We start from the raw sequence: 13,918 nt of genomic DNA on the forward strand, positions 1-13,918 counted from the left end.
TCAGTGCTGCTTTGGACCTCCCAGAATCTTGATACAATGGAACCAAGCCATCGAACTTTGATATGAAATAAAACTTTACTGTGATTAGGCACAGCTGGTAGTGTTTATTTAGGAGAGACTCTAGGCTGGAACAGAAGTGGCTGTTGCAAGCCAAAGTTGAAGGGCATCTGCAAACTGTGCATAGGTCCTGGGAAACAACAAGGGGTGCTGAAGGTCAGGACTGAGGTGAGTGGAAATGAGTGGGGGGGAACCAGGTCTGGAACAGCAAAGGGAAGTCCGGATTTTGGTGCATCAGTAGAATAGGAATGGGCAGAGACTGCCATAGAATCTGCCCTCACTGCAGCTGATAATAGGCAAGGTTCTCAGTCTGTCACTTTCAGACACACTAAGTCACCTACAAAGTCAAACAAAAGTCAAACTGAAAAATGCATCCACTTCTAAATACCATTCCAGCCAAAGAAACGGCACACGGTCCAAAACTGTAACACTTTCCACTTCGCGTAACAACAGGATCAAAACCCCATTCTTGCAATAAGCTGTCCCTGTGATCAAACTGTCTCATCATTCTTCTTTTTAGAAACATTTAAAGAGCTTTTGAGAAAGGAAAAATAGTGCAAACCAAATTTAAGAATTAAAGCGAGAACGAATAAGAGTGTGGCAAGCACAGACAGTTTGCAATGGGAATGGGTTAACCATTGCACATTTTCATTCAGAGTGACTATCATTCTCCCCCCCCCCATTTTCTTTTCTACAAATATGGTGGGGGACGAGGGGGTTGTTTTGTGGGGAGGGAGGGGAAAACATTTTAAAAAGTTCAAAAAAATTAAAGGCATTTTTCCAAAATTCTTCCACAGACCAAAATGAGAATTTTGAAAATTCTGTTCCTGAATCTTTGAATTTCTTATAGTTCTCTTGGGATTTTTCCTCTTCAACAGAGTGAATCAAATGAAATTCTGCGAAGGACGTACATTTCTCCAAATGGCTACAACGGGATTGAAGACCAAAGACAACTTCACTGTTGATAGGACAAGTTTCCCTGCGTTGTTTCAATGGAAGGAAATAAGATCTCACACTGTATTTTAATCCCACCGTCTTGCCGTGGCACAGATTTTAAGGTGAACAGGGATACCACAGTTGCGGCATCAGACATCTGTAATTCAGCTTTGTTCTAACATCTGAAATCACAAGGATTAGCCATCTGCTTCTGAAACTTCCGCAGGGGAGAAGCTACGGGAAGGAAAAAAAGACAACATATTACTACAACATTCTTGGGACTTAAAATAGTGAAGGCAGATGATGATATCAAAAAGTGGGAAGGTAAAATGATGTATAAATGCACCAGCAGAGCCTATTAGTAGCATCAGGAATGTTCTTCCTGTAATGCCCTTAAAACAAGGAAGGCAAAGGGGAATCTAAAAAGCACAGATGAAAATGGCACTCTTATTTATCCACAAAACAGCTACATACTGGGTAGCAACTGTTCGAGCTTCCTTACCAATGAGCATCAACCCTGACCTGGAGAAACCTCCTGTAGGGTTGAGAGGGAAGTTCTGTCTCCATTGCCTATTCAGGCCTTGTTCGGTCTCTGAGGCTGCCAACGAGGAAGCCAGTCAGTACTAACGGTGACTATGGCAGTAGCAGTTTTTGTAATGTGGATACCATGACCCGTCCGCTAGGAACTTACCTGAGACTTACCCACTCATTTCACACAGGTCATGGAACAGCCACGTAAAAAAACCTCTTCAAAACCTGCAGCAGGTCAGAAAGCTGTTGGAAAGCACTTACCTGCACTGTATGTAGTCTTTAGTCAGAGAACCTTAGTCTTCTAATGGGACAGCTACCTTCTCTTCTGTACTCTTCAGCTTCTCCTTTTCTGTTCTAGAAAAGCCGAAAGCAGCCATCAGACCCCCTGCCCAACTGCCCCGGGTTCTGAGTCACAAGGAGGTAATAAGCAGGGATTCTAGAAATCCGTTTGCCTTGGAAAAACATGAAATTTGGTTGGTTTGTTTTTTTAAAACAATCTTTAGTTTTTACTTTTTTGAAAAAAATAAAAACCATTAATTACATTTTAGTGAAGTGACAGCAGGAGCCCCGCTGCCCAGGGCGTTTCATTTTACGCACAGAAAAACACGGATTTTTATATTTTTTTAAATAGGAGAATTCTGGGTTTTTTTATCACTGAAAACTAGACTCCCTGGCAATAAGCCTGTTAAGTGGCAGGTCCACAGACAGCTCCTGGGGTCTACGCTAGGGCGGAAGGGAGAATCTATCATTCGGATTTTAATTGGCTGTGACCCCTTCCCCAGAGGTATCCCTGCATAGGTGACACATCCCTCAGTCCCACTGTCAGCACAGCAGCCCCCTTGATGTATCCTTGACCCATTCGCACTCTGCTAAATACCAGCTTGTGTTTGGCTGGAAAAGAAAATACCGGTTGTAGCACTACATGACCCACCCAAAGGTCCAGAGGGATGGAGGTGAATAGCGGGGATGGAGTCAACAACCCCTGGAGATCCAGAACAGCACTAATCTCCACTGGTGCCCCAAATTTGTTCCCAACGCATTTCCCCAGGTGCCCCAGCTGGCTAGCCAGCCGGGGAGTGCACAGGGTACAGTAACTCTATACACTAGAAGACATGGTTTCCTGTAGGTTCCTTTATTTGCATGGCAAGTTCATTACATTAGTTGGTTACATGTGTTTAGGCCACAGCATAGCTGTATGTTCCTGTAAATTGCACAGTAACTCAATCACAGCTGGTTAGACATGATCCCAATCACTGCCCCACTTTCACCACCTAAACCTTTCGGACAATGGTTCCATTGTGATCAAGTCTTTTAATGCCACTACCCATAACCCTGTTCTGCATTCAGCCTTCACTCTGGTCCCCCTGCAAACCGCTCACTAAACCCCAACACATCACCCAGCTGCAATGCCTTTAATTACAGAAGCAACGAGGAATCCTTGTGGCACCTTAGAGACTAACAGATGTATTTCGGCATAAGCTTTCATGGGCTAAAACCCACTTCTTCAGATGCATGGAGTGAAAAATACAGTAAGCAGAATATATATTATAGTACAGGAAAAGGACTCCTCATTGTTTTTGCTGATCCAGACTAACACGACTCCCACTCTGAAACCTTTAACTACAGAGTATCTTGAGAGCCATGAGACAAGCAAATGCTGTGGCCACCAGCTCCTTTTTACAGCGTTCTGATACTGACCCTTCCTACCAACCTGTAGCTGTTCAGTTTTAAGTGGCTGTAAAGCTTTCCTGCTCCCTTCTAGCAAAGAAGCTAGTTAAATTCCTTCGGCGCTGTAGTTACACTTGATCAGAAAGTAATGAGTATCTGATGTACCCCTTGGTTTAGCAAACAGAAGCTAGGGTTGCTCCTAATCACACAGGACATATCCTCTGTATCAGCCACTACTCCATGGTGCTGTGCTTATCCTTAGAACAGGCAGAGCAAGCTTCCCCCACACAGACATCTCCACAGTTGGCTTCTATCCTGACTTGATGGACCCCCTCCAGGGATAAGAGGAGGAGCTCATTTACTCTGTGAGCTCCCTGGTGTGACTACCAACAAAGGGGCCAATTACTGCCAGTTGATGGTAGGTTTTGCACTACAGACTCTTGGCTGCCCCGTGCTAGGCACTGGCCAAACCCCTATGAAGATATTTTGAGGTTTCCCAGAAGCCCCTGTCCTTACAGTTCTGTCTCCACCATCTCAGTGCTCTTCTCTTGCCGTCTGTTCCGATAGTGTCGCCAGACAACTACCATTATCACCACAATGATCATCAGAGCACAGGCAGACCCTATGACCAGAGCCAGGATGTGGATTTCCGAGAAATGCACTGCACAGAAGAGAAACAGGTGAAAGAGAGGGGGGCTTGGTTGGGAGGGGACTTAGCAGAGGGCTGGGAGTCAAGAACTCCCGAGTTCAGTCCTTCCTCACCCACATCCCTTATTGCATTAATTTACTTTCCTGATACCTCCCCTTGGTAATCCCTTTCCCTTCGTGCACTCCCCCACACATGGTAGGAGATCATCCACTTGTGCCAGTTCCCTGTACAGCTAACTTCATATTGACCACGACAGTGCCCCGGGCCACGTACCTTGCTGCACAATACGGAGTTGGATTTCACCAATCGTGCCATCAACATCTGGCGGGTTCTTCACCTGGCAAGTGAACGTCCCATTGTCAGTGGGATTCAAGTTCCAGACAACGATGGAAGCATCGTTCCGGTCAATGTTCCCATCCCAAGTAACTCGCTCTTTAAACCGCCCACTGGTCGGGGGATAGGGCTCCTCATAGTAGTAGAGCACCTGGATGGTGAGAGAGGAAGCTTCATCATTACTGTGCAGTGTGAGACTGCATCCTGCTCTGTGGAGGAGCAACCTGCCTGTCGGGAATAGTGCTCAAGCCCATTCTGCAAATGCTCAGAGCATTTATAAAACAGGCAGGACAGGGATCCCGGTGTCTCCGTCTCAGTTTGGGGGCAAGAGAGGCAGCATGGATGGAAAGCAGCCATGCAAAGAAGCCTAGACAAGCATGGTGGGATGGGACTGAGGGGACACGTCCCCCTCAAATTCTCTCTCCCCTGTTGATGTCTCCTTCACAGTGGCTGCAGGTGTCCTGCACCCTGACCCCATTTTCTCACCTCTGAAAGCAGCTGCAACTTCACATTCACCAGGGGCCGGTAGCGAGCCAGCAGGGCCCCCAGGTAGCACAGGCTGGAGAAGGTGCGTGGCTCAGGCAGGCAGGCAGCTGTGCTGCGTCAGACTCTCACAGCAGAGCTCAGAGACCATCTGACCCCTCAGGGGGGATCCCTCCTGGGGCACACCAGGTTCAGGCTGGCCCTCTCCTGACACCAGTGCTGAAGCTGTGTTACATGCATCGAACCATGGCCCTTGCTGACGTACTTCCCCTCCCACTGTGGGCCAGGCAAAGTCACAAGCAAGACCTGTGGCTTCAGCAGGGACACAGGACCAAATCAGGCTGTGATGTAAGCAGGTGCAGCTGCACTTGCCCCCCAGCATTTAACCCTACATGCAGGAACTACCTAAAAATGGTTCCTCTAGCCAGGTTCGATGGCCAGCAAAGATAGGACCTGAAACCAAAACTCACTGCAGAGGGGGATTCGTCAGCAGAATCTTTTAATCAGTTAAAGTCAGAGTCACCTACCCCACATGCCTCTGCTAATCTGTATTCCCCACCCATGTCCACACCCTCTATTGTTAGTTACACTCCCATTGCAGCAAATTCTATGCAGCGGGAGAGGCTTGTATGAGCAATACCTTATCGCTCAACTGGAGCAGAATGGTCCCACTTACAGACTCATGAGAGTTCATTCCCTGGGGCTGGAAGTTCCAGGTCACCGTCACACGCTGGCTAACTGGGCTGGAGCTGGAAAAGGTGCATTTTAAGCGTACATTGGTCCCATTCAGAGCCTCTACTTCCCTGGAAGTGTGAACTTCCACAGCTGCCACAGGCCAGAGTGCTGCAGGGAAAACGGGATGGAAATTTAAAAAACAAAAAAAACCCCGCTACATTCTAAAAGAAAGCACCTCACCCTTCCTTGTCCACATTTAGGGTTCCTGTTTTGGGGTTTATTAATTTAATTGGGGGGGGGGGGTATTTTTAGCAATTGGAGTTTTAGGTAGATGTCCAAAAATTGCGGGGGAGGAGTTTCAGGGCTCTCTATATATAGTGTGTGGATATACTGTAATGAGCAATCTTGGTAATGTTCCCTAGTGCACTTTAATTTAATACAGTTACAAACAGCACTAGATTAAAGCACACTAGGAAACCTTTAGTGTTCCCTGGCAGGGTCTACACAGACCAACACAGACCAACAACGATGTGCAACACATTAATGTTCTTTAGAAAGCACACCTGTGTAGAATGCACTACCCTATTGTGTAGATGAGCCCTTAGATACAAGGAACCATTTCCAGTGTATTTCCATGTTTGTGAATAAACACCAATTTCAGTCTGTGTGTGTCAGGGGTCTTTTATCAAAATGTATCAGTTAAAACCAAAAACCAGAAGCCCTATCCACTCAGTCTGGGCTGGTGCCTGCCCTATCAGCTCCTGTTAATAAATTACACCAAGAATCGCAAGGAATAGATTTAATTGATAATGATCTTGCATGTATAGAATCTGAAGGAGCCCAAAGTGCTTCACAGACTTAATCAGCTGATACACAAACACAGCACAAGGATGACATCAGGGTGGAGTTGTTCCTTCCGTCCTTGGGTAGGGCTTGGCAGCACTTCTCTATGGGAATGGAGGAGAGCTTGATCCAAACATGGCTTTTGGTCCACAGTGCTTTGTACTGAAGAGGCATGGGCTGCTGTAGTTGAGAGCACTGGAAATGGTCCTTTTTTCCACATTTATAGACAACGATGCTTGCCCAGCAGTGCCTAAAGTCAGAGGGACTTCTGTGTGTGCATAGCATCTGTTTGCAGAGCAGCAATATACAGCACTGCAATTCCATGACAGACATTTTAGAAGGTCTACAGAAGAATTCTTCCATTGACCTAGCTACTGCATCTCAAAGTAATTTTCCCTCTGTTGATACTCACCCCTTCTTGTCAGCTGTTGGGAATAGGCCACTTCCACCTTGATTGAATTGGCCTTGTTAGCACTGACCCCCCCCCCCCACTTACTAAGGCAACTCCCATCTTTTCATGTGCTGTAATATATATACCTGCCTACCATGCATCCGATGAAGTGGGTTTTAGCCCATGAAAGCTTATGCCCAAATAAATTTGTTAGTCTCTAAGGTGCCACAAGGATTCCTCGTTGTTTTAGTACCATGACAGAATACCCCTTCTGTTGCTGTAGCAAGTGTCTACACTACAGCAGCTGTGCCACTGTAATGTTTGTGGTGTAGACACAGCCTCAGTATCCGGGACACATTCCAGCTGGGGTGATTACATTCTGCTTCTCTCAGTTCCCCAGGCAGTCCCAACTGGAAAGAATATTCCTTATCGCCTCTTGTGTAGCACTGCTAAGTGCTGTTAAGCAGCTACTACGTCCTACTCCAGACAGGGTGGGTGACGTCACTTCTTTACACAGTTTGTATTTATTACATTAAGCATTTCATGCACCGCAGGATGAATGGTGCTCAATGAATGCAAGGTGTCCCTGCTTGGGAGCATGCACAACCCCTGCTAATATTGTTCCACAGTTACTGCCACCACAGCTGCTTGGTGGTGGTTTGGGGGGTGGGTTTCTGTATCTCATTCAGGACGAAAGGTAACCTTTGTAAGGATCTCAAAGAACCATCCGTAGTGTTTTTATTTTCCTCTTGGGACAACTAATGAAAAAACGGAGTGGAGTGACGGTCAAAGGTTCAGAATCAGGGTGCCTGATGGGGACACCGAGCAGAGAGCCCCGGACAGCGCCCACTGCTCCTCAAAGGTGTCAAGGGAGCCAGCGGACGCTGCCCAGTGGAACTCTGCCCGGAGACGTGAGACCAGGGAGGTACGGAAATTTTATGAAAACAGGTTAACTCTACTAGGGCTACTAGGAAAGAGAAAAGGGGACTGGAAAGAGAGCAGAGAGAGAAGATGAAAAGGCTAACTCCTAGGGAGGCCTTTCAGCTTTGGAGTTCTGATTCTGCTCTTGCTCACACTACCGTAACTGCAATGATAGAGGCCATGTCTACACTACATGAACTACAGCCCCACAGCTACAGCACTGCAGCGACGTTGTAGGAGGCACCTCCTACAATGACAGGAGGGTTTTCCATCATTCTAGGATATCCACCTCTCCAAGCAGCGGTAGCTAAGTCAACAGAAGAATTCTTCCGCTTACTTAAGAACATAAGAATGGCCATATTGGAACCGACCAATGGTCCATTTAACCTAATATCTGGTCTTATAACAGTGGCCAGTGTCAGATGCTTCAAAGGGAATGAACAGAACAGGGCAATTATTGAGTGATCCATCCCGTTGTCCGGTCCCAGCTTCTGGCAGTCAGAGGCTTAGGGACACCTGGAGTGTGGGGCTGTGACCCTGATCATCTTGGCTAACAGCCATCAATAAAACTATCCTCCATGATATTATGTAATTCTTTTTTGAACCCAGTTATATTTTTGGCCTTCACAACATCCCACAGCAAGGAGTTCCACAGGTTGACTGTGCATTGTTTGAAGTAGCACTTCCTTATGTTTGTTTTCAGCCTGCTGCCTATTAATTTCATAGCATGACTGCTGGTTCTTGTGTTATGTGAAGGGGTAAAGAACACTTTCCTATTCACTTTCTCCACCCCATTCATGACCTAGCCACATCTACACCGGGGTTAGATGTAGCACAGTGCTCAGGTAGGTGACTTTTTCCCGTAGCCTGGAGCACTGGAGCTATGCTGACCTAACCTTTAAGCGTAGAGGAGGCCTAAGTGACATTACTTCTAATTTACACCAGTGTGAGATCAGAATCTAATCAAGTTAGTTGCTAGAATCAAGCTAAAAGGGTTAAGCTACGTCAATAGAGGTGTTAAGGGAGATTTCACTTGAGTTAAGCTAAACCAATTGAGCTAACAATTGAAAAAGCAAAAAAACACCTTTTTTGGCCTGCGGAGAGAGGACTTTAGTGACTGGTCACTAGGACACCTCCTGCATATTGCAGGCTGTGAACCTCGCCCATACTCCTGTAATAGACCCCTTCCCTAAATACACCTCCCTGACAGCAGGATGACACCAATGAAACCAATCAGGAAACTCCGAGATAAGGCTGAAATCAACCCCCCCCCCCCCCAGCACATCACTTGGGCACGCAGCACACACAGCGTTGGGGGAAATGTGAGAGAACTGTGGGGCCAATGTTACTCCCTTCTTAATTCATGTAGTGCCAACACTATGCTCTGCCCTGCACAGGGCACAAAGAAAGCCAGTCCCTGCCCCAGAGAACACAAAGGACAGACCCTGAGCAGACAAGACACAGTGCTGCCAACTCTTGAAATCAAGTATCAGGGGGTAGCCGTGTTAGTCTGTATCTACAAAAACAACAAGGAGTCTGGTGGCACCTTAAAGACTAACAGATTTATTTGGGCATAAGCTTTCGTGGGTAAAAACCTCACTTCTTCGGATGCATTTCTACTCTTGAAATGTTATTTCAAGGCTCATTATAAGTGTTTTTTTTCTGGAAAAGGCCCAACTGTCTGCTGGAATCAGGTTATTACCTGAAAATCTCGGCTTTCATTGACAAGAGAAAAGTTTCCAGCCCTTGTGGTTTCAGAGAGAAGCCTGACAAACACGACCCCTTCTGCCCCAGCACCAGATGGCAGGTAAAAGCGCCCCAAACTTCTGATCTTTACATCTCACCGTTCTCCCTGAGGCCTGACATGCATGGGGTTGGCAATGCTGTGACATACTGGGGAATCCAGAAGTCAGTGGGGTGGGGGTGAGGGGGGGGTTGATTTTACTTTTCATAACAATTATAAACTCTTGTTGTGGGCACCTCGGAAGAAGAGGGTTTGAGTGGGGGCAGACAGTGGCTTGTGAGGAGGGACAGAGAGACTCTTCCCCCCAAAGTGGGCAGCAGGGGAAAATGCCCAGAGATGGGAGATAGCTCAAGGAGGGCTGTAGTCTCACCTGAGGGAAAGAGGTGTTACTCATCCGGAATGCCCACACAGGACAACACAGCGGCTTCACACAACAACTGCCTTTGCCTTCGCTAGCTGCAAAACCCACGGAGCCTCCAGCTCATCAGCCAGACTCACAACAGGGAGACCTCCCACTTTAGACCTAAATTCACCTCTTCCCAGCCTATTGTCCAGTAAGCTTTTTCCTGCAGAAAAGCACAACCATTCACCTGGGGTTGCAGAACATGGTTTTTATGCTAAGGAATGCAGCCCACCTTGCATTATGAGTTTTATTTCCTATTGCCCTCTACGCTACTGTATTCGGCAGTATCTGGTGGGGCTCTGAAATGTCCACAATGTAATTCAAAACCCTGGAATCTGGGCTCTTGGCATCCTCCTCACTCAATTTCCAAAAAAATAAATTAAAAAAAACAAACAAACAAAAAACACCACAACAAACCATGCCATTTCCCAGCTATGTTCATCTTCTTGAAACCAGGACCTCATTCAAAAGAGGAAACACCTCAAATATTTTTTCATAGTTTTGCATTTGAAAATCTCTTTTTGGCGAAGATCAGCTTTGCAGCTAAGTGAAAACCACCATTTTGAAAAAACACCTTAGTGCAAACTTGGGCTGTAAGTGTAAATGTTTTTCACAACAGATCACAGAAAAGCCCGTGTGCATGCACACGTGCTGGAAGTGAAGTGACAGAAGCAATGTAAAACCACAGGGGGTCTATGGACCAAATTCTGGGTCTCTTATGCGAATGTAAACCCTGTAAAATTCCACTGAAGTCGGGGTATTTATTCCAGATTTACATAGCTGCAATGGATCTGAAACCTGACCTGTCTCTAGTTTAATCATCTCTTTTTAACAAAAGTGGCGAAAGCAGGGCAGTTCAAAGAGTAAAGTCCTCCTCCTGGCTGGAGCAGGGACTGAAAGGAAAGAGCGTGTAACCCGATCTCAGACTGCTCAGGCCTCAGTCTCTAGCTGGAACACATCTGAACCTGTTTGTCCAGGACCTGAGTCCATACGCACAGTCACCCCATGTAGCTCTCAGCCAAATCAGCCCCAAAAGACACTCAGCCACGGAAAGAAATGCCAGAATTCTCCCGGCCCTGACTTTAGGAGGGAGGGAACTGGAAGAATAGGAGGGTAAAGCAAAGGAGGCAGCTGAGGCCAAGGGGGAAAACGCCCGAATAATTCCTTACCTAGGAGCTGTCCCCCAAGGAAGAGCACAGCCCCCATCCAGCTGGGGCCATGCACGGGGAGTGGCAGGTCCATACTCCAGAGACTGAGCAGGGAGATAAGGGAATTTCTCCGAACTGGGGGAGAAGGGAGCTCCCAGGAGTCCTACTGCCAGACACGCCACTAGCGAGAACTCCTTGCCTTGCCCTTCCCTCCCTGCCAGGGCAGCTCTCAACAGGCGGTGCTGCTCCTGCCTGAGTCACTCCCAGAGCGGCCCCAGCCTGGGAACTAAAAGTGGATCCACCACAGCTCTGTGCACAAAGCAGGCGGATTTTCCTTTCCCCTCTGTGTAGCAATCATCACTCCGCCCAGCTTCCCTCCTCCTCCCACTGGGAACCAGCCCTCTGGTTTTGGGTTGTTTTTGTTTGTTTGTTTTGGGTTTTTTTAGGCAGATTTGCTCCTAGAAGAAAGTCGGTCCCAGGGTATTTACATACAGCATAGAGCAGGATAGTGTCCTTGGCAAAGCGGAGTCAATACACAGGGTGCAGTCTCCATGGCAGCATACAGAGCCCAGCAAGACCTGCCACGGTTCCCTTTGCTCAGAGGGATCGTGTCCCTCTGCGTGTACCCATCCCGCTAGGGCCGTGGTTCTCAAACTTTTGTACTAGGGGCTGCGAAGCTGAGTTCATTAATGTTTGTAGAGAGCTTTGAGATCCTTAGCCCAAAGTGTTCTCGTTAAACCAGAGATTACACCATTTTCCAAACCACCCCAGCCCAGGGCTTGCATGGACAGGGCTCTGGCATCCTTCCCTGGCACTCAAACACCACAAGGTAACAGGAAAAGATGTTTTTCCCAGCAACATCTCAATGAAGCGTGATAGACACAAACACTAATTCCCCCCTTGTCAGTATTAGAGGAATGTAAATCACTTTCCAACTCACAGTGGTTGGGACCAGAAGTAGTTACTGTCTGATGTTCTATGGCCTGTGTGAAGTCAATTGGATGTCTCAGTCCAGTTCCTAGTGCCCAATCCTCCACACGGCAGGCGGAAATCTGAGTCACGACTGGCAATGACTTGCTGACAGGCACAGGACTGAATGGACCTTCAGACCAAACTCCCCTCTCGCTCCAAGGGGGAGCCCCTTTAGCTCAGTGCTCAGGCATGTTGCCAGAGGCAGTGTGAGGGAAACCTGCCCGCCTGGCACCTGTGCCATAACGTACTCATTCCCCGAAAGGACAGAACTAGAGGCAAGAGCCAGGAGACTAGGCAGGCTGACTGGAGCAGGGGCTCTCAGATTTTTCCATAGTAGGAACCACATCCTCATCAAGAGGTTCTCTTGGGGACACCTCCCCATCACCATCCCCGAGCATCCCTGCTGGAAATGACTGAACCTTTTATGCAACTGAACATCTGGAAACAAAGGGAGAATCCCAGCACCATGTGCCCAGCCCGCTCTCTGCAGACCAACAGCATAGCTGGTCTAGAGGGCCTCAGTCCTAAAGCACGGTACATTTCTAGTTCAAAGAGTAACCGGTCCCTGTCCAGTCCACTCTGCACAGCATGTCACCAGACTTTCCCTCAGTTGCTATTCTGAGAATATTCTCTCCATTTCTTTCACTTCTACAAACCACATTTATTGGTGGTTTTTTGTTTGTTTGCATGATGGGACATTTGTTTCCTGCCACCATCCTTGCTGCAGTGCAAACACTCAGTTTAGGTCACTGTCAGAAAATGTGCTGAAGGTGGTGTGTGGCTGAATAGGTGCATCACACACACAACAGCTACGAGTTACGTCCTGGGACAGAGCCCACAGGAGTGTTTTGGACAGAAGCAAGCTGGAAGGCAAATGGTACATGAAAACGGCTTGGCTCCTGTTTGCCATAGGAAGTGGAAAGGGAGTACTTTTCAAGGGAGCTCAAGTGAAGTACAGAGTAGTGATTTTATAATGAGCTGCAAAGCTTGGGGAAAGTTTCTGCAAGGCCTTGGAGGAGGTGAAATGAAAATGAGCATGAGCGGAAACAGAGCAGGAAAGATGACAACCAGCAGCGGGGAAACCCTTTCCCTAGCTCCAATGTACGATGGAGAGCACATCTACCGGGGAGAGCAAGGGACTGGGCACTAAAACTCCTGGGTCCTATTCCCTGTACTGCAGCTGAGGGTATGACCTTGGGAAGTCACGCCCCTCCTCTGTGCCTCAATTTCCCCTCTAAAATGGGAGATCATGTTGACTTGCCTCTGGGGATTGTGGGAGTTGATTACTATTTGTGAAATGCTTGGAGATCCCTGAAGGAAAGATGCTATATTAGTGCCAAGGGTTATTTATGATCCTAAACATGCTCCGCTCACTACTGGGTCAGGGAGGGCAGGCTGTGCCCCACCTGCTGTTTGAGGTGCAGTCCCAAAGAGCCCTTCCAGGCCTGTGTCTGTCTCAGGTACATATATGGCTCTCCTCAGCAGCCCCCATGCAGGGCCTCACAGGTGTGCCCAGGGTGTTGTGCCAAAGGAGGGAATTTGATAGGTGTTGCATAGCCCTCCCTGGTGTGAAGAAGTGTGTGCCAGGACATAGGAAGAGGCCCAGCTTTACCCATGTGCATGCAAGTTTGTTCTTGCAGACCCAAGTCATCAATTCACAGCTAAGCAGCAGCAGGGGAAACTGAACACAGCTGCTGCCCTGCCCCAACCTGGAGCGACCAGTCTAGTGGGTGAGCTGATTACTGCAGGGACACCTCGTGGGATAGGACGTGCCAGAGGGGGCCAGTCGTTATCATTTATGTTCGTTCTGCAGAACCCACAGCACCTAGGCTCCTGGTACCACTGCAGGTTGGTCTAGAATTACTGTGCAGAGGAATGTGGCTTGAAGTCAGGCCTGAACTTGCAGCAGTTTGGCAACAGGCATCTGTTTTTAACCCTTCACTTTTGCCAGGCAGAGGCAGCTAGTCTGCTCCCATTCCACAGACGCTCTGGCTTCCCGTTTTCAGGGGGTGCTGACCCATGGGGATCGCAGGGGAGTGGTTTCACTGTAGATGTTTGGGCTCACGTAGGCAGGGAGAAGCACTGGGCAGGGCATGAACAGAACCACGGTGTGGACAGCATGAGATAATCTGTGACAACGCCTCTTAGAGACCACACTCCCTGT

At 47.9% G+C, this 13,918-nt stretch overlaps 1 protein-coding gene across 1 annotated transcript; it reads right to left on the reverse strand.

Moving 5' to 3' along the window:
* Positions 1–238: 238 nt before the first annotated feature.
* On the reverse strand, positions 239–11,080 carry MPZL2 (myelin protein zero like 2). Its single transcript, XM_024207348.3, has 6 exons — positions 10,804–11,080; positions 5,334–5,500; positions 4,115–4,325; positions 3,709–3,853; positions 1,786–1,878; positions 239–1,227 (listed from the first exon to the last, which is right to left on the reverse strand). The coding sequence occupies exons 1-5, from the start codon at positions 10,874–10,876 to the stop codon at positions 1,818–1,820; spliced, it is 657 nt and encodes a 218-aa protein (XP_024063116.1). The 5' UTR covers positions 10,877–11,080; the 3' UTR covers positions 239–1,227; positions 1,786–1,817.
* Between the last annotated feature and the right edge of the window lie 2,838 nt (positions 11,081–13,918).

This window comes from Terrapene carolina, unplaced genomic scaffold (genome assembly GCF_002925995.2).
Source record: "Terrapene carolina triunguis isolate 2854851 unplaced genomic scaffold, T_m_triunguis-2.0 Scaffold374, whole genome shotgun sequence".
Lineage (NCBI taxonomy): Eukaryota > Metazoa > Chordata > Testudines > Emydidae > Terrapene > Terrapene triunguis.